At 53.1% G+C, this 20,864-nt stretch overlaps 1 protein-coding gene across 1 annotated transcript in view; it reads right to left on the bottom strand.

Annotated features, from left to right (window-relative positions):
* LOC139280539 (voltage-dependent calcium channel gamma-3 subunit-like) overlaps positions 1-18,826 on the bottom strand; it is a 276,400-nt gene extending 257,574 nt beyond the window's left edge. The window contains exon 1 of the mRNA XM_070900024.1: positions 18,613-18,826. Within this exon, the coding sequence (XP_070756125.1) occupies positions 18,613-18,826 (214 nt within the window). The remainder of the gene's footprint in view (positions 1-18,612) is intronic.
* Between the last annotated feature and the right edge of the window lie 2,038 nt (positions 18,827-20,864).

Raw genomic sequence — 20,864 nt, 5'->3', positions numbered from 1 at the left:
CCAGGGCCCATCCCTCCAGTACATTAACTCTTCTATCAAAGCCCATCCCTCCAGTACATTAACTTTTCTATCAAAACCCATCCCTCCAGTACATTAACTCTTCTATCAAAACCCATCCCTCCAGTACATTAACTCTTCTATCAAAACCCATCCCTCCAGTACATTAACTCTTCTATCAAAGCCCATCCCTCCAGTACATTAACTCTTCTATCAAAGCCCATCCCTCCAGTACATTAACTCTTCTATCAAAACCCATCCCTCCAGTACATTAACTCTTCTATCAAAGCCCATCCCTCCAGTACATTAACTCTTCTATCAAAACCCATCCCTCCAGTACATTAACTCTTCTATCAAACCCATCCCTCCAGTACATTAACTCTTCTATCAAAACCCATCCCTCCAGTACATTAACTCTTCTATCAAAGCCCATCCCTCCAGTACATTAACTCTTCTATCAAAACCCATCCCTCCAATACATTAACTCTTCTATCAAAACCCATCCCTCCAGTACATTAACTCTTCTATCAAAGTCCATCCCTCCAGTACATTAACTCTTCTATCAAAACCCATCCCTCCAGTACATTAACTCTTCTATCAAAACCCATCTCTCCAGTACATTAACTCTTCTATCAAAACCCATCCCTCCAGTACATTAACTCTTCTATCAAAGCCCATCCCTCCAGTACATTAACTCTTCTATCAAAACCCATCCCTCCAGTACATTAACTCTTCTATCAAAGCCCATCCCTCCAGTACATTAACTCTTCTATCAAAGCCCATCCCTCCAGTACATTAACTCTTCTATCAAAACCCATCCCTCCAGTACATTAACTCTTCTATCAAAGCCCATCCCTCCAGTACATTAACTCTTCTATCAAAACCCATCTCTCCAGTACATTAACTCTTCTATCAAAGTCCATCCCTCCAGTACATTAACTCTTCTATCAAAACCCATCCCTCCAGTACATTAACTCTTCTATCAAAACCCATCCCTCCAGTACATTAACTCTTCTATCAAAAACCATCCCTCCAGTACATTAACTCTTCTATCAAAACCCATCCCTCCAGTACATTAACTCTTCTATCAAAGCCCATCCCTCCAGTACATTAACTCTTCTATCAAAGCCCATCCCTCCAGTACATTAACTCTTCTATCAAAACCCATCCCTCCAGTACATTAACTCTTCTATCAAAACCCATCCCTCCAGTACATTAACTCTTCTATCAAAGCCCATCCCTCCAGTACATTAACTCTTCTATCAAAACCCATCCCTCCAGTACATTAACTCTTCTATCAAAACCCATCCCTCCAGTACATTAACTCTTCTATCAAAGCCCATCCCTCCAGTACATTAACTCTTCTATCAAAGCCCATCCCTCCAGTACATTAACTCTTCTATCAAAACCCATCCCTCCAGTACATTAACTCTTCTATCAAAACCCATCCCTCCAGTACATTAACTCTTCTATCAAAACCCATCCCTCCAGTACATTAACTCTTCTATCAAAACCCATCCCTCCAGTACATTAACTCTTCTATCAAAACCCATCCCTCCAGTACATTAACTCTTCTATCAAAGCCCATCCCTCCAGTACATTAACTCTTCTATCAAAGCCCATCCCTCCAGTACATTAACTCTTCTATCAAAACCCATCCCTCCAGTACATTAACTCTTCTATCAAAACCCATCCCTCCAGTACATTAACTCTTCTATCAAAACCCATCCCTCCAGTACATTAACTCTTCTATCAAAGCCCATCCCTCCAGTACATTAACTCTTCTATCAAAACCCATCCCTCCAGTGCATTAACTCTTCTATCAAAGCCCATCCCTCCAGTACATTAACTCTTCTATCAAAGCCCATCCCTCCAGTACATTAACTCTTCTATCAAAACCCATCCCTCCAGTACATTAACTCTTCTATCAAAACCCATCCCTCCAGTACATTAACTCTTCTATCAAAACCCATCCCTCCAGTACATTAACTATTACAGGTACATCAAAGCCCATCCCTACGGTAGATTAACTCTCACACCCAAGCCCAGCTCTCTGGTACAATAACTTCCACTGAGTAAACAAGCTTCCCATTGTCAGAGTGGGGCTTGAGGCCATTACATTGAGGCAAGACTGCTGTTACTGAGCCAAGGTTGCTACAAACTATTGAAATTCACCATCTCCTCACACTGTATCTGATCCACAGTCACTGGCTCCTGGGACCCGAGCCCTTGTAACATCTCCTCACTGTATCTGATCTGCAGTAACTACCCGAAACAGACACAATATCGGAAATAAAACAGAAAATGCTGGAAACACTCAGCAGATCAGGCAGCATCTGTTGAGGGAGAAACAGGGTTACCGTTTCAGGTCAATGACCTTCCGTCAGAACGGTTTCTAACTCTGTTTCTCTCTCCATGGATTCTGCCTGACCGGCTGAGTGTTTGCAGCATTTCCTGTTTTTATCTCAGACACCAGGAAGATAACATGGCCACTGCCGGTTCCCTTGCTCGACAACCCTTGACACTGCCTGTTTGACCCCTGGTTAATTGGGAAACCAAGGTGAAGGGTTAAGGTGCATTGGAAGTGTAGCACCAAGGTTGAAAAGAATAAAACAGGAGACTCGGGAAGTGGTGTTTGGGCGGCACCCAGCTTAGGTTTTGAAATCCTGTAGACTGTGAGATGAAAGGGAAACTGAGGGGTTTATTGATGTTACAGCAGAACGGTGTACAGCATATCTTGCGGTTAGAGAGTTACGGATGTTTATCCAAGGCTATCTCAGAGAGAGCATGGCCAATGGAGGAGCTCACTGCTCAGTGAGTTCACCTGCTGAGACCACAGCTGGAGTATTGTGCACAGTTTTGGTCTCCTTACTTGCCACAGAGGGAGTGCAATGAAGGTTCACCAGACTGATTCCTGGGATGGGGGATTGTCCTATGAGGAGAGATTGAGTAGATTGGGCCTATATTCTCTAGAGTTTAGAAAAATAAGAGGTGATCTCACTGAAACATACAAAATTTTTGCAGGGCTTAACAGGGTAGATGCAGGGAGGATGTTTCCCCCGGGCTGGGGAGTCTAGAACCAGGGGTCACAGTCTCAGAATAAGGGGTCAGCCATTTAGGACTGAGATGAGGAGAAATTTCTTCACTCAGAGGGTGGTGAATCGTTGGAATTCTGTTCCCCAGAGGGCTGTGAAGGCTCGGTCTTTGAGTATATTCAGGACATAGTGATAGATTTTTGAATATTAAGCGAATCAAGGGATATGGGGATAGTGCAGGAAAGTGGGGTTGAGGTAGAAGATCAGCCATGATCTTATTGAATGGCGGAGCAGGCTCGAGGAGCTAAATGGCCGACACCTGCTCTTAATTCTTATGTACTTATGTTCTTATGTTTGTCCTTCACTGTGTATAACACACAGTGTTCAGTTCCATTCGCAACTCCTCAGATAATGGAGCAGTCCGTGCCCACATGCAGCAAGACCTGGACAACATTCAGGCTTGGGCTGATAAGTGGCAAGTAACATTCGTGTCACACAAGTGTCAGGCAATGACTCTCTCCAACAAGCGAGAGTCTAACCACCTCCCCTTGATATTCAACGGCATTACCATCACCGAATCCCCCACCATCAACATCCTGGGGGGGGGTCACCATTGACCAGAAACTTAACTGGACCAGCCACATAAATACTTTGGGTACAAGAATGGGTCAGAGGCTGGGTATTCTGCGGCAAGTGTCTCACCTGCTGACTCCCCAAAGCCTTTCCACCATCTACAAGGCACAAGTCGGGAGTGCGATGGAATATTCTCCACTTGCCTGGATGAGTGCAGCTCCAACAACACTCGAGAAACTCAACACCATCCAGGACAAAGCAGCCACTTGATTGGCCCCCCATCCACCACCTTCAACATTCACTCCCTCCACCACCGGCGCACCGTGGCTGCAGTGTGCACCATCTACAAGATGCACTGCGGCAACTCACCAAGGCTTCTTCGGCAGCACCTCCCAAACCCACGACCTCTACCACCTAGAAGGACAAGGGCAGCAGGCGCATGGGAACACCACCACCTCCACGTTCCCCTCCCAGTCACACACCATCCTGACTGGGAAATATATCGGCCGTTCCTTCATCGTCGCTGGGTCACAATCCTGGAACTCCCTCCCTAACAGCACTGTGGGAGCACCTTCACCACACGGACTGCAGCGGTTCAAGAAGGCGGCTCACCACCACCTTCTCAAGGGGCAGTTAGGGATGGGCAATAAAGGCTGGCTTTGCTGGTGACGCCCACATCCCATAAATGAATAAAAGAAAACATCCAGTGAAGCAGAATGGATGGACCATCCAGTAGAGAGATCGCTCAGTGACCAACTGTTTGAATTACAGCGAGATACTCGGAAGGGAAGAGATACTGGGGCGTAATTACAGAACATGTATCTCATCAGTGGACTCAGCGTTTCAGCATTGGGTCTTGCCAGTGAGATCAGCTGGAGGACAGGCCTGGGCTCCAGCTGCGCTCTTGTTTGCTGATAGGTGCAATAATGTTTGGTCAATAATGTGCAATAATCATCACTTCTGGCAAAAACCCTTGCTGTATTTTTCTGACACTAAAATCTATAATAAATTGAATACTTTAAATTTTAAAATGGTGAAATAACTAGACGGAATGCAAAGCTGGAGTGGTTTATAACTCACCTGAGATCAGAATTGATATGACTTCCGTGAACCCATCTTTACACAACTTGTTCACATGATGAGTGTGTCACAGTGACATCAGCACTGAAGTGTTACAATGATGCAAGGACTATCAGCAGATCGGGGTCAAAGGAGCTGTGTGGAGCAAGGTACAGCGCGAGCCGGTCCGGGAGGATGACGGCTGTGAAGAGGGCGACTGGGTTGGACGTCACCATAACCCAGGTCGGTGATTGGAGCGTGGGCAGGTACAGCAGGAGCGGCGAGGTCGGGGGCGAAGGAGCGGCGAGAGATTGCAGAGCGATGTGACCGGGGCCCAGGAGAGGTGTGAGTTCGGGGCCCAGAAGAGACGAGGGCCCAGGGGTAGCACGGGCCAGCCCACACTGCGATATGTGTGCGCACTAGGTCCGTGCAGCAGAGCTGCTCTCCAGTTTGTCTTGGTTAATCCTTGCCACTGGATCAAGACCTAGCTCTGTCAAGCCCGTGTGGTGGCTGGTGTGCAACGGCCACCCCACGTTAAAAAAATCCACGCACAGGCATCTTCCACCTTTCAGGATCTGGAATATTAGGTCCTTCATTGAAACACTTGTGAACTCATCCCTTTTTGGCGTGGAAGCAAGTCATCCTCGATACGAGGGACCGCCTATGATGATGGTTGCAATTATGACAGCACCATCATCATTTTACTGAGTGGCTGCTGACCCCATGTTATCTCCTGAGGGCAGGTTCGACAAAATGTCTCCCTTCCCCAAAACACAAGTCAACCAGAAGCGCAGATTCTGCCTCCAGCCTCACATCCTACCCCTTACTCCCGAATCCAGTTCCCTTTCTGACCTTGGATAGTCTGAGTATCCCAGTGCTTGGGAACCATTATGATGTGCACGGTGTTCGAGTCCCTCGATCTACAGCTCCCCTTATAACCCTCAACCTGTTCTAACTAAAGGTTTCAACCTGCTCTTGTTACTGCTGCTAACTGACATCAGTGCCTTTACTGGGAATTCCAGGTCTCCTCACCTCTTTCTTTGTTTTTTTAGACATTCAGAAAATGTTTCCACTTGTGGGGAGTTCAAAACTAGTGGCCAGAAATATAGGATAGTCACTGATAATCCAATCAGGAATTCAGGAGAAACCTCTTTACCCAGAGAGTGGTGAGAATGTGGAACTCGCTGCCACAGGGAGTTGAGGCAAAAGTATAGATGCATTTAAGGGTGCACATTCAGAGGCTGAACTCCAGGATATCGTCAATGTATTCACTGAGGTGTATGAAAGCATAGGCCTTACGCTTAACATCTGTAAGACAAAGGTCCTTCACCAGCCTGTTCTCGCCGCACAGCCCTGCCCTCCAATCATCAAGATCCACGGCGCGGCCCTGGACAATGTGGACCATTTCCCATATCTCGGGAGCCTCTTATCAACAAAGGCAGACATTGATGCAGAGATTCAGCACCGCCTCCTGTGCGCCAGTGCAGCCTTCGGTCGCCTGCGGAAAAGAGTGTTTGAAGACGAGGCCCTCAAATCTACCACCAAGCTCATGGTCTACAGGGCTGTAGTAATACCCGCCCTCCTGTATGGAACTGAGGCATGGACGATGTACAGAAGGCACCTCAAGTCGCTGGAGATATATCACCAACGATGTCTCCGCAAGATCCTGCAAATCCCCTGGGAGGACAGGCGCACCAACATCAGTGTCCTCGTCCAGGCTAACATCCCCAGCATTGAAGCACTGACCACACTCGATCAGCTTCGCTGGGTAGGCCACACAGTACGCATGCCAGATACGAGACTCCCTCAGCAAATGCTTTATGCGGAGCTCCTTCGTGATAAACGAGCCAAAGGAGGACAGCGGAAACGTTATAGGGACACCCTCAAAGCCTCCCTGGTAAAGTGCGACATCACCACTGACACCTGGGAGACCCTGGCCGCAGACCACCTGAAGTGGAGAAAGTCCATCCAGGAAGGCATTGAGCTCTTCGAGTCTCAACACAAAGAGCATGGAGAGGCCAAGCGCAGGCAGCGGAAGGAGCGTGCGGCAAACCAGCCCCACCCACCCCCTCCCTCGATGAATGTCTGTCCCACCTGTAACAGGGTCTGTGGCTCTCGTATCGGACTGTTGAGCCATCAGAGAACTCACTTTGGGAGTGGAAGCAAGTCCTCCTCGATTCCGAGGGACTGCCTATGATGATTTAAGGGGAAACTAGATAAACACGTGAGGAATGAAAAGGAATAGAAGGTTTTGCTGATAGGGTTAAATGAAAAGGGATGAGAAGAAGCTTGTGTGGAGCATAAATGCCAACATGGACAACTTGGGTCGAATGGCCAGTCTCTGTGCTGAACATTCGATGTAACTTTGATGGTGATCTTCAATAAAGTATTTGCTCTGGTCACTGGCTCATTACCCAGTGGAAATAGTTATTAACCCTAAATTCCCTCATAATTTCGAGCACATCCTTCAGATCTCCTCTTAACCTACTCTGCTTGATGAAAAAAGCCCCAGTTTCTCTGGTCTCTCCTCATCACTAACGATCCCCATCCCTGGTATCACCACAGTGAGTTTCTTCTGCACCCGCTCATAAAGTAGACTCAAAACTGGATGTAATGTTCTAACTGTGGCCGAACAAATTATTTTTAATGCATTAGCAGTACTCTTTGCTTTAATACTCTACACCACCTGAGACACTGGTAACATATGATGCCTTCATAGTCATATAGGCAGTCCCTCGAAGCGAGGATGACTTGGACGCCAAAAAGGGCTGAGTTCACAGGTGTTTCAATGAAGGACCTAATATTCCAGATCCTGAGCTACATGTTGAAGGGTGGAAGATGGCTGTGTGTGGATTTTTTTAATGTGGGGTGACCGTTGCACACCAGCCACCACACAGGCTTGACAGAGCTAGGTCTTGGTCCAGTGGCAAGGGTTAACCAGGACGACTGGAGACCAGCATGATACCTTCACTGCTGCCTCATCAAGCAGTTAGTTTACTTAACAACAAGATAACTGATACGTCCTTACTATACAGTATAAATGCACACGAGGCCCATGCTTGAGAGAAGGTCAGTCTGTGACCTGTCCTTTATTCCTTAGCACTCAAGTGCAGGAAGTGGGTGGAGCTTCCCCTTTTATACTGAAGGTCCAGGTTAGGAGTGTCTCCCACAAGTTCACCACCTAGTGGTCAGTGTTCTCACGGTGTACAACTTAGGTCAGTTTACACATGGGTTACAATGCTGGTTAAATACATGACAATAACAATGCCCGGGACCTCCGGGAGAACATGGTGGGAACAGGAATATAGGAATAGGAGGAGGCCATTCAGCCCATCGTGCCTGTTTCATCGTTCAGTTAGAGCATGGCTGATCAGCATCTTAACTCCACCTGCACGCCTTGGTTCCATCAGCAGCTGGTAAACTTGGATCCCAGATGTATGGGAGGACATCTGTCCCCAGGCTGTGAGAAGTTCTTCAGTGAAAGGCTGCTTGGAGACAGACTCCTTGCAGACAATGTCCTACTCTTCAATTAGTCCCAGAGGCACCTCAGTGAACATTCTGGAAATACAAAGATCAGACCCTTGCATGTGGCAGTGGGTTTCAGAGGCAGCTGTTGAGTTTGAGAAACTGGGCTGCACACTGAGATCGCCTCCTTGAGACTTCCCATACGTGCAACAGCTACAAAGTGGAACAACGTTGTCACACTTGGTACACCTGCCCTGGATAGTCACACTCCCATCTCACCAGTGTAACTCTCACTTACCAAAGGATGGCGGGAGACTTAGTAAAAGGGCGGGAAGTATATTGGGAACTACAAAGGTCATTAACCCCAAAGTGATCGTCAACCAGAGCTTCCCACTCCTCCAATCCAGCAAACCCTTCGCTCTCCACAAATATATCCATCTGCACTGTTCACCTCAACGTCCTTCCACAACCTGACTGCCCTCTGATTCAGTCGAGCGGCGGGACACTTGCTGACAGATGTGTTAATGTATTGATGTAGGTGCCTGAGGATCGAAGCTGAGTTTTAATTAATAGCCACAACCAAGCTGTCTTTCCTCTGCCCAGCAGGAACTGAACAATATGCCTACACATGTACTACCAATAAGATTCCAACTGCCCCATTGGACAAGCGGCCTGTCACAAGCAAGTGGCCTTAGGAAGAAGCTGACTCAGACTCGATGGATCGAATGGCCTCCTTCTGTGCTGTACTATTCTGTGACTAAAACACATTATCACATTGTTGTTTGTGGGAGCTTGCTGTGCTGCATTTCCTAAATTTCTACAGTTAATTGGGAAACTGCATGTCACACATTCAGTGTCTCAAATGACACTGACCTGTTTGTAGAAACACACACTCACACAAACACTGGCCTTGTGGTGTTTTCTGTGGCTCAGTGGATAACACACTCGACTGCTGAGTCAGAGGGATGTGGGTTCAAGGCACACTCCAGAGACTTGAGCGCAAAATCTGCACTGTCGGAGGGGCAGTACTGAGGGAGTGCCGCACTGTCGGAGGTGCCGGCTTTCAAGATGAGAGGTTAAACTGAGGTCCCGTCTGCCCTCTCAGGTGAATGTAAAAGATCCCTGGTACTATTTGAAGATGAGCAGGAAAGTTATCCCCGGTGTCCTGGACCAATATTTATCCCTCAACCAATAACCACGCAGGAAGTTATGTTAAATCTATATAAAGCACTGGTTCGGCCCCAGTTGGAGTACTGTGTCCAGTTCTGGAAAGATGTGAAGGCCTTAGAGAGGGTGCAGAGAGATTTTACTAGAATGGTACCAGGGATGCAGAATTACAATTACGTAGACAGACTGGAGAAGCTGGGATTGTTCTCCTTAGAGTAGAGAAGGCCAAGAGGAGATTGGATGGAGGTGTTTAAAATCATTAAGGGTCTGGACAGAGTAGAGAGAGAGACTGTTCCCGGTAACTGAAGGGTCGATATTCAGAGGGCACAGATTTAAGGTGATTGGCGAAAAAACAGAGGCGACATGAGGAAAAATCTTTTTACGCAACGAGTGGTTAGGATCTGGAATGCACTGCTTGATAGGGTGGTGGAGATAGATTCAATTGTTCCCAAAAGGGAATTGGATAAATACAATAAATAAATAGGAGAAAAAAATTGCAGGGATATGGGGAAAGTGAGGGAGGGGGACTCACTGGATTGCTCTTTGAAAGAGCCGCGCAGATTCGATGGGCCGAATGGCCTCCCTCTGTGCTGTACTATTCTTTCATTCTATGACTAAAACCGATTAACTGGTCATTAACACATTGCTGTTTGTGGGAGCTTGCTGTGCACAAAATGACTGCTGCATTTCCTACATTACAACAGTTAATAGGTTATAAAGTGCTTTGCGATGTTTTGAGGTTGTGAAAGGCGCTATGTAAATGCAAGTCTTTCTTTTCTATTTTTCAGATTCATTGAGTTATCTAAGTGATGGCTGGATATTGCTTTCACTGATCAAAGTAACGCTGCCTTATTTACTCAAGGTCACTTATTCCATAAAAAACGGTTTGATAAAAAAACATGTTTTCTTTGAAGAGGATGGAGAAGCTTTCCATCATCTTTCCCAGACACTTCAGGCACGAGAGGTGCAATTCAAGATGATTTACTTCTCGATAGCATAGACTGAAAAGAACTTGCCAAATAATGTTTCTTGAAAGAGGGAATCCTTCTAAATGTAACCTCTCTGATAACAGACTGGTCGTTCCCTCCTGCATTGTTTACTTGCCCTACAATCATATTATATGGTGGGCCTTTTTCTGTCTGGCTGCTGCATCCTGCCCTTTAACAGTGAGAAACTCTCTTGTTTTATTTTGGACTTTTTTTGCCAAGAAGGTCACAAAGATTACAGAGCCGCAATGAGAAGGGGATTCCAGGAGCAAGAACACTGGCTGAGCAACATAACCGGTGCTACAGGCATCTCGGGCACTGCCAGGGTAACCCACACTATCCACACACCACACACGGGCGCACCCTGCTATGTAAGCAAGCTGAGTTTGGGTCAGTTGTGGGCTATGCTGGGATTGTGGACTGTGTTGGGACTGTGCTGGGGTGGGGGCTGTGTTGGGGTGGGGGCTGTGTTGGGGATGGGGGCTGTGTTGGAGTGGGGGCTGTGTTGGGGTGGGGGCTGTGTTGGGGATGGGGGCTGTGTTGGGGATGGGGGCTGTGTTGGGGTGGGGGCTGTGTTAGGGATAGGGGCTGTGTTGGGGTGGGGGCTGTGTTAGGGATAGGGGCTGTGTTGGGGTGGGGGCTGTGTTGGGGATGGGGGCTGTGTTGGGGATGGGGGCTGTGTTGGGGATGGGGGCTGTGTTAGGGATAGGGGCTGTGTTGGGGTGGGGGCTGTGTTGGGGTGGGGGCTGTGTTGGGGATGGGGGCTATGTTGGGGTGGGGGCTGTGTTGGGGATGGGGGCTGTGTTGGAGATGGGGGCTATGTTGGGGTGGGGGCTGTGTTGGGGATGGGGGCTGTGTTGGGGATGGGGGCTGTGTTGGGGTGAGGGCTGTGTTGGGGGTGGGGGCTGTGTTGGGGTGGGGGCTCTGTTGGGGATGGGGGCTGTGTTGGGGTGGGGGCTGTGTTGGGGATGGGGGCTGTGTTGGGGATAGGGGCTGTGTTGGGGATAGGGGCTGTGTTGAGGTGGGGGCTGTGTTGGGGATGGGGGCTGTGTTGGGGATGGGGGCTGTGTTGGGGTGGGGGCTGTGTTGGGGTGGGGGCTGTGTTGGGGATAGGGGCTGTGTTGGGGATGGAGGCTTGTTGGGTTGGGGGCTGTGTTGGGGTGGGGGCTGTGTTGGGGATAGGGGCTGTGTTGGGGTGGGGGCTGTGTTGGGGTGGGGGCTGTGTTGGGGATAGGGGCTGTGTTGGGGATAGGGGCTGTGTTGGGTTGGGGGCTGTGTTGGGGTGGGGGCTGTGTTGGGGATAGGGGCTGTGTTGGGGTGGGGGCTGTGTTGGGGATAGGGGCTGTGTTGGGGATAGGGGCTGTGTTGGGGATGGGGGCTGTGTTGGGGATAGGGGCTGTGTTGGGGATAGGGGCTGTGTTGGGGATGGGGGCTGTGTTGGGGATGGGGGCTGTGTTGGGGATAGGGGCTGTGTTGGGGATGGGGGCTGTGTTGGGGATAGGGGCTGTGTTGGGGTGGGGGCTGTGTTGGGGATAGGGGCTGTGTTGGGGATGGGGGCTGTGTTGGGGATAGGGGCTGTGTTGAGGTGGGGGCTGTGTTGGGGATGGGGGCTATGTTGGGGTGGGGGCTGTGTTGGGGTGGGGGCTGTGTTAGGGATAGGGGCTGTGTTGGGGTGGGGGCTGTGTTAGGGATAGGGGCTGTGTTGGGGTGGGGGCTGTGTTGGGGATGGGGGCTGTGTTGGGGATGGGGGCTGTGTTGGGGTGGGGGCTGTGTTGGGGATGGGGGCTGTGTTGGGGTGGGGGCTGTGTTGGGGATGGGGGCTGTGTTGGGGTGAGGGCTGTGTTGGGGTGGGGACTGTGTTGGGGTGGAGGCTCTGTTGGGGATGGGGGCTGTGTTGGGGTGGGGGCTGTGTTGGGGATAGGGGCTGTGTTGGGGATAGGGGCTGTGTTGAGGTGGGGGCTGTGTTGGGGATGGGGGCTGTGTTGGGGATGGGGGCTGTGTTGGGGATAGGGGCTGTGTTGGGGTGGGGGCTGTGTTGGGGATAGGGGCTGTGTTGGGGATGGGGGCTGTGTTGGGGATAGGGGCTGTGTTGGGGATAGGGGCTGTGTTGAGGTGGGGGCTGTGTTGGGGATAGGGGCTGTGTTGGGGATAGGGGCTGTGTTGAGGTGGGGGCTGTGTTGGGGATGGGGGCTGTGTTGGGGATGGGGGCTGTGTTGGGGTGGGGGCTGTGTTGGGGTGGGGGCTGTGTTGGGGATAGGGGCTGTGTTGGGGATGGAGGCTGTGTTGGGTTGGGGGCTGTGTTGGGGTGGGGGCTGTGTTGGGGATAGGGGCTGTGTTGGGGATGGGGGCTGTGTTGGGGATAGGGGCTGTGTTGGGGATGGGGGCTGTGTTGGGGATAGGGGCTGTGTTGGGGTGGGGGCTGTGTTGGGGATAGGGGCTGTGTTGGGGATAGGGGCTGTGTTGGGGATGGGGGCTGTGTTGGGGTGGGGGCTGTGTTGGGGTGGGGGCTGTGTTGGGGTGGGGGCTGTGTTGGGGATAGGGGCTGTGTTGGGGATAGGGGCTGTGTTGGGGATAGGGGCTGTGTTGGAGTGGGGGCTGTGTTGGGGATAGGGGCTGTGTTGGGGATAGGGGCTGTGTTGGGGTGGGGGCTGTGTTGGGGATGGGGGCTGTGTTGGGGATAGGGGCTGTGTTGGGGATGGGGGCTGTGTTGGGGATGGGGGCTGTGTTGGGGATGGGGGCTGTGTTGGGGATGGGGGCTGTGTTGGGGATGGGGGCTGTGTTGGGGTGGGGGCTGTGTTGGGGATAGGGGCTGTGTTGGGGTGGGGACTGTGTTGGGGATGGGGGCTGTGTTGGGGTGGGGGCTGTGTTGGGGTGGGGGCTGTGTTGGGGTGGGGACTGTGTTGGGGATGGGGGCTGTGTTGGGGATGGGGGCTGTGTTGGGGTGGGGGCTGTGTTGGGGATGGGGGCTGTGCTGGGGTGGGGGCTATGTTAGGGTGGGGGCTGTGTTGGGGTGGGGGCTGTGTTGGGGTGGGGGCTGTGTTGGGGATAGGGGCTGTGTTGGGGTGGGGGCTGTGTTGGGGATGGGTGCTGTGTTGGGGTGGGGGCTGTGTTGGGGATGGGGGCTGTGCTGGGGTGGGGGCTATGTTAGGGTGGGGGCTGTGTTGGGGTGGGGGCTGTGTTGGGGTGGGGGCTGTGTTGGGGTGGGGGCTGTGTTGGGGTGGGGACTGTGTTGGGGATGGGGGCTGTGTTGGGGATGGGGGCTGTGTTGGGGTGGGGGCTGTGTTGGGGATGGGGGCTGTGCTGGGGTGGGGGCTATGTTAGGGTGGGGGCTGTGTTGGGGTGGGGGCTGTGTTGGGGTGGGGGCTGTGTTGGGGATAGGGGCTGTGTTGGGGTGGGGGCTGTGTTGGGGATGGGGGCTGTGTTGGGGATGGGGGCTGTGTTGGGGTGGGGGCTGTGTTGGGGATGGGGGCTGTGCTGGGGTGGGGGCTATGTTAGGGTGGGGGCTGTGTTGGGGTGGGGGCTGTGTTGGGGATAGGGGCTGTGTTGGGTGGTATAACAGAATAAATACCAATGTTATAACATGTAACATGTAGTTTGCAGTTGATACAAAAATTGGCTGTGTGGTTGATAATGAAGAAGAAAGCTGTAGACTGCAGGAAGATATCAATGTACTGGTCAGATGGGCAGAACAGTGGCAAATAGAGGGCATAATCTTAGAATAAGGGGCTGCCCATTTAAAACTGAAATTAGGAGAAATTTCTTCTCTCAGAGAGTTGTAAATCTGTGGAATTCACTGCCTCAGAGAGCAGTGGAGGCTGGGTCATTGAATATATTTAAGACAGAAATAGACAGTTTCTTAAATGATAAGGGGATAAGGGGTTATGGGGAGCGGGCAGGGAAGTGGACCTGAGTCCATGATCGGATCAGCCATGATGGTATTAAATGGCAGAGCAGACTCGAGGGGCCGTATGGCCTGCTCCTGCTCCTATTTCTTATGTTCTTATGTTCTTGTGTAATCCGGAGAAATGTGAGTGCTAACAAGGCAAAGGAATGCACAATAAATGGAAGGACACTGAGAAGTGTAGAGGAACAAAGGGACCTTGGAGTGTATGTCCACAGATCCCTGAAGGTAGCAGGCCAGGTAGATAAGGTGATTAAGAAGGCATACGGGATACTTGCCCTTATTAGTCAAAGCATGGAATACAAGAGCAGTGAGGTTATACTTGAACTGTATAAACAAACATAGAAAATAGGTGCAGGAGTAGGCCATTCGGCCCTTCGAGCCTGCACCACCATTCAATAAGATCATGGCTGATCATTCCCTCAGTACCCCTTTCCTGCTTTCTCTCCATACCCCTTGATCCCCTTAGCCGTAAGGGCCATATCTAACTCCCTCTTGAATATATCCAATGAACTGGCATCAACAACTCTCTGCGGCAGGGAATTCCACAGGTTAACAACTCTCTGATTGAAGAAGTTTCTCCTCATCTCAGTCTTAAATGGCCTACCTATCCTAAGACTATGTCCGCTGGTTCTGGACTTCTCCAACATCGGGAACATTCTTCCCACATCTAACCTGTCCAGTCCCATCAGAATCTTATACGTTTCAATGAGATCCCCTCTCATCCTTCTAAACTCCAGTGAATAAAGGCCCAGTTGATCCAGTCTCTCCTCATATGACAGTCCAGCCATCCCTGGAATCAGTCTGGTGAACCTTCGCTGCATTCCCTCAATAGCAAGAATGTCCTTCCTCAGATTAGGAGACCAAAACTGAACACAATATTCCAGCTGAGGCCTCACCAAGGCCCTGTACAACTACAGTAAGACCTCCCTGCTCCTATACTCAAAACCCCTAGCTATGAAGGCCAACATACCATTTGCCTTCTTCACCGCCTGCTGTACCTGCATGCCAACTTTCAATGACTGATGAACCATGACACCCAGGTCTCGTTGCACCTCCCCTTTTCCTAATCTGCCGCCATTCAGATAGTATTCTGCCTTCGGTGTTTTTGCCCCCAAAATGGATAACTTCACATTTATCCACATTATACTGCATCTGCCATGCATTTGCCCACTCACCTAACCTGTCCAAATCACCCTGCAGCCTCTTAGCGCCCTCCTCACAGCTCACACCGCCACCCAGTTTAGTGTTGTCTGCAAACTTTGAGATATTACACTCAATTCCTTCATCTAAATTGTTAATGTATATTGTAAAGAGCTGGGGTCCCAGCACTGAGCCCTGCGGCACTCCACTAGTCACTGCCTGCCGTTCTGAAAAGGACCCATTTATCCCGACTCTCTGCTTCCTGTCTGCCAACCAGTTCTCTATCCACGTCAGTACATTACCCCCAATACCATGTGCTTTGATTTTGCACACCAATCTCTTGTGCGGGACCTTGTCAAAAGCCTTTTGAAAGTCTAAATACACCACATCCACTGGTTCTCCCTTGTCCACTCTACCAGTTACATCCTCAAAAAATTCCAGAAGATTCGTCAAGCATGATTTCCCTTTCATAAATCCATGTTGACTTGGACCGATCCTGTCACTGCTTTCCAAATGCGCTGCTATTTCATCTTTAATAATTGATTCCAACATTTTCCCCACTATTGATGTCAGGCTAACTGGTCTATAATTACCCGTTTTCTCTCTCCCTCCCTTTTTAAAAAGTAGTGTTACATTAGCTACCCTCCAGTCTATAGGAACTGATCCAGAGTCGATAGAAACATGTTGGAAAATGATCACCAATGCATTTCTAGGGCCACTTCCTTAAACACTAGTTAGGCTGCAGCTGGAGTACTGTGTGCAGTTCTGGTCACCACATTACAGGAAAGAGGTGATTGTACTGGGGAGGGTACAGAGGAGATTTACGAGGATGTTGCCTGGACTGGAGAATTTTATCTATGAGGAAAGATTGGATAGGCTATGGTTGTTTTCTTTGGAACAGAGGAGGCTGAGCGGAGACCTTATTGAGGTGTATAAAATTATGAGGGCCCGGATAAAGTGGATAGGAAGGATCTATTTCCCTTGGCAGATGGGTCAATAACCAGGGGGCATAGATTTAAAGTCATTGGGGGGAGGTTTAGAGGGGATTTGAGGGGAAATTTCTTCACCCAGAGGGTGGTGGGAGTCTGGAACTCACTGCCTGAAAGGGTGGTAGAGGCAGAAACCCTCACCATATTTAAAGGGTCCTTGGATATGAACCTGAAGAGCCGTAACCTACAGGGCTACGGACCGAGAGCTGGTTAGCTCTTGGTCGGCCGGCACGGACACGATGGGCCGAGTCGCCTCCCGCTGTAAATTTCTATGGTTCTATGTTAAATATCCTACTATGCGTAACAGGATACATATCCCGTTTTCCTGCTATTGAGGGGGTGTTTGTGCAGCGTCTCACACACCCTGGATCGGGATTTATCTTCAGTTTTCTGGTCTTAAAACTGTTGAATTATGAAGTGATAATTCTGGCATTTAAATTGAAAAATGATTCTCGCAGCCAGAGAGTCCTGGACATATAGTTCCCTCAATACAGCCCAGCCTGTCCCACACTGTCCCTCCCTCCCTCCCTATCCCTCTCACCCTCTCACCCTCTCTCCCCATCCCTCTCACCCTCTCTCCCCATCCCTCTCACCCTCTCTCCCCATCCCTCTCACCCTCTCTCCCTCTCTCTCCCTACCCCCCATCCCTCTCATCCCTCTCTCCCTCTCTCCCACCCCATCCCTCTTTCCCTCCCTATCCCTCTCACCCTCTCACCCTCTCTCCCGATCCCTCTCAACCTCTCTCCCCATCCCTCTCACCCTCTCTCTCCCTACCCCCCATCCCTCTCTCCCTCTCTCCCACCCCATCCCTCTTTCCCTCCCTATCCCTCTCACCCTCTCACCCTCTCTCCCCATCCCTCTCAACCTCTCTCCCCATCCCTCTCACCTTCTCTCTCCCTACCCCCCATCCCTCTCTCCCTCTCTCCCACCCCATCCCTCTTTCCCTTCCCATCCCTCTCTCTCCATCTCTCTCTCCCTCCCTTCATCCCTCTCCATCCCTTCCTTTCTCCCTCATTTTGCTTTTCTCTATCCGTTCTCTGCTGTTTCACTCTCTATCTCTCTTTTATTTCGGCTTCTCGCTCTCCACATCTCCCTTGCTCTCTCGCTCCTTCCTCTCTGCTCACTTTCCCGGGGACGAGGGACCCGATGCTGCCCAGCTCGGGGGCCGGGGCCAAGGGCTCAATGCCCCGCCGCTGCTCTCCCGGATCCAGACTCGGTTGGATGGAAGCAAAGAGACCCGCCCGGAGCGCAACTCCCGGTGGCCTGGGATAGGAACGGGAAAGGGGATGGGAGGGAGGGGGGGATGCGGGGGAGAGGGGCTGGTACAGGGGGAGAGAGGCTGGGAGATGGGGAGAGGGGAGAAGTGCTGGGACAGGGGGAGAGGGGGAGAGGGGCTGGGACAAGGAGAGAGGGGCTGGTACAGGGGGAGAGGAGCTGGGAGATGGGGAGAGGGGAGAAGGGCGCGGACGGGGTGGGGGGCAGAGGGGCTGGGACAGGGGGAGAGGGGAGAAGGGCTAGGACAGGGGGAGAGGGGCTGGGACAAGGAGAGAGGGGGAGAGGGGCTGGGACAAGGGGAGATGGGCTGGTACAGGGGGAGAGGGGCTGGGACGGGGGAGAGGGGCTGGTACAGGGGGAGAGGGGCTGGGACAAGGGGAGAGGGGCTGGTACAGGGGGAGAGGGGGAAAGGGGCTGGGATGGAGGGAGAGGAGCTGGTACAGGGGGAGAGGGGGAGAGGGGCTGGGACGGGGGGAGAGGGGCTGGTAGAGGGGGAGAGGGGCTGGGACGAGGGGAGAGGGGCTGGTACAGGGGGAGAGGGGCTGGGACGGGGGGAGAGGGGAGAGGGGCTGGGACAAGGAGAGAGGGGCTGGGACAAGGGGAGAGGGGAGAGGGGCTGGGACGGGGGGCGAGGGGAGAGGGGCTGGGACAAGGGGAGAGGGGCTGGGACGGGGGGAGAGGGGAGAGGGGCTGGGACAAGGGGAGAGGGGCTGGGATGGGGGGAGAGGGGCTGGGACGGGGGAGAGGGGCTGGTACAGGGGGAGAGGGGGAGAGGGGCTGGGACAAGGGGAGAGGGGCTGGGACGGGGGGAGAGGGGAGAGGGGCTGGGACAAGGGGAGAGGGGCTGGGACGGGGGGAGAGGGGAGAGGGGCTGGGACGGGGGGCGAGGGGAGAGGGGCTGGGACAAGGGGAGAGGGGCTGGGACGGGGGGAGAGGGGAGAGGGGCTGGGACAAGGGGAGAGGGGCTGGGACGGGGGGAGAGGGGAGAGGGGCTGGGACGAGCCGACCAGCTGCTCACATACCTTCCAGGCAGCATGTCCTCCAGAGGCCGGAGTGGGTCATCACCTCCTCGTTCTTGCGGACCGTGTCGTTGTCGCTGGTGGACTTGCTCCGGCAGACCCCCCTCGAGTACAGCCAGTAGTCGGTGCCCACCGCGATGGTCATCAGGCTGAAGGCGGCGAAAGCTCCCACGGTGGTCAGCAGCATCTGCATCCCGCGGTCACACACCGCCATCATGGTGCCCCCCTCCCCCGGCCCGGCCCCGGACCCCGGCCCCAGGACCCCTAACCCCGGCCCGGCTGCAGCATGGCCCCGCCGCCGCTCTCCGGGCTCCGCCGACACTCCGCGGCTGGGCGGCTGTGACAGGGGGAGGGAGGGAGGGAGGGAGTCTGTCTCTCTCTGTCTGTCAGCCTCGTCAGCAGCGCCTCCCCCCGACACCCCGCCCGTCCGCGGCTCAGCCCGGCTCACACACAGACACAGACACAGGACACAGACCCAGACCCCAGACACAGACACAGGACACAGACCCAGACACAGACCCAGACCCCAGACACAGACCTCAGACACAGACACAGGACACAGACCCCAGACACAGACACAGACCCAGACCCCAGACACAGACACAGGACACAGACCCCAGACACAGACACAGGACACAGACCCAGACCCCAGACACAGGACACAGACCCACACAGACCCCAGACACAGACACAGACACAGACACAGACCCCAGACACAGACACAGGACACAGACCCCAGACCCAGACACAGGACACAGACCCCAGACACAGACCTCAGACACAGACCCCAGACCCCAGACCCAGACCCCGGACACAGGACACAGACCCCGCACACAGACCCCAGACACAGACCCCGCACACAGACCCAGACACAGGACACAGACCCCGCACACAGACCCCAGACACAGACCCCGCACACAGACCCAGACACAGGACACAGACCCCGCACACAGACCCAGACACAGACCCCAGACCCCGGACACAGGACATAGACCCCAGACACAGACCCAGACCCCGGACACAGACCCCGGACACAGGCCCAGACACAGGACACAGACCCCGCACACAGACCCCAGACACAGACCCCGCACACAGACCCCGGACACAGACCCAGACACAGACCCCAGACCCCAGACACAGACCCCGCGCACAGACCCCGGACCCGGACACAGGACACAGACCCCAGACACCAGACACAGACCCAGACTCAGATCCCAGACACAGACCCCGGACACGGACACAGGACACAGACCCCAGACACAGACACAGGACACAGACCCCAGACACAGGACACAGATACAGACACAGACACAGACCCCAGACACAGGACACAGACCCCAGACACAGACACAGGACACAGACCCCAGACACAGACCCCAGACACAGGACACAGACCCCAGACACAGGACACAGACCCCAGACACAGACACAGGACACAGACCACAGACCCCAGACCCCAGACACAGACACAGACACAGGACACAGACACAGACCCCAGACACAGGACACAGACACAGACACAGATCCCAGACACAGACCCCAGACCCCAGACACAGGACACAGACACAGACCCCAGACACAGGACACAGACCCCAGACACAGACCCCAGACACAGACCCCGCACACAGACCCAGACACAGATCCCAGACCCCAGACACAGACCCCGGACACGGACACAGGACACAAACCCCAGACACAGACCCAGACCCAGACCCCGCACACAGACCCCGGACACGCACACAGGACACAGACCCAGACACAGACCCCAGACACAGACCCCAGACCCCAGACCCAGACCTCGGACACAGGACACAGACCCCGCACACAGACCCCAGACACAGACCCCGCACACAGACCCCGGACACAGACTCAGACACAGGACACAGACCCCGCACACAGACCCCAGACACAGACCCCGCACACAGACCCCGGACACAGACCCAGACACAGACCCCAGACCCCAGACACAGACCCCGCGCACAGACCCCGGACCCGGACACAGGACACAGACCCCAGACACCAGACACAGACCCAGACTCAGATCCCAGACACAGACCCCGGACACGGACACAGGACACAGACCCAGACACAGACCCCAGACCCAGACACAGACCCCGGACACGGACACAGGACACAGACCCAGGCACAGACCCCAGACCCCAGACACAGACCCAGACCCCAGACACAGACCCCGCACACAGACCCCGGACACGGACACAGGACACAGAACCAGACCCAGACCCCAGACACAGACC

This window comes from Pristiophorus japonicus, chromosome 15, assembly GCF_044704955.1.
Source record: "Pristiophorus japonicus isolate sPriJap1 chromosome 15, sPriJap1.hap1, whole genome shotgun sequence".
Taxonomy (NCBI): Eukaryota; Metazoa; Chordata; class Chondrichthyes; family Pristiophoridae; genus Pristiophorus; species Pristiophorus japonicus.
The sequence above is the reverse complement of the archived record's forward strand: the minus strand, read 5'-3'. Positions and strand labels throughout refer to the sequence as shown.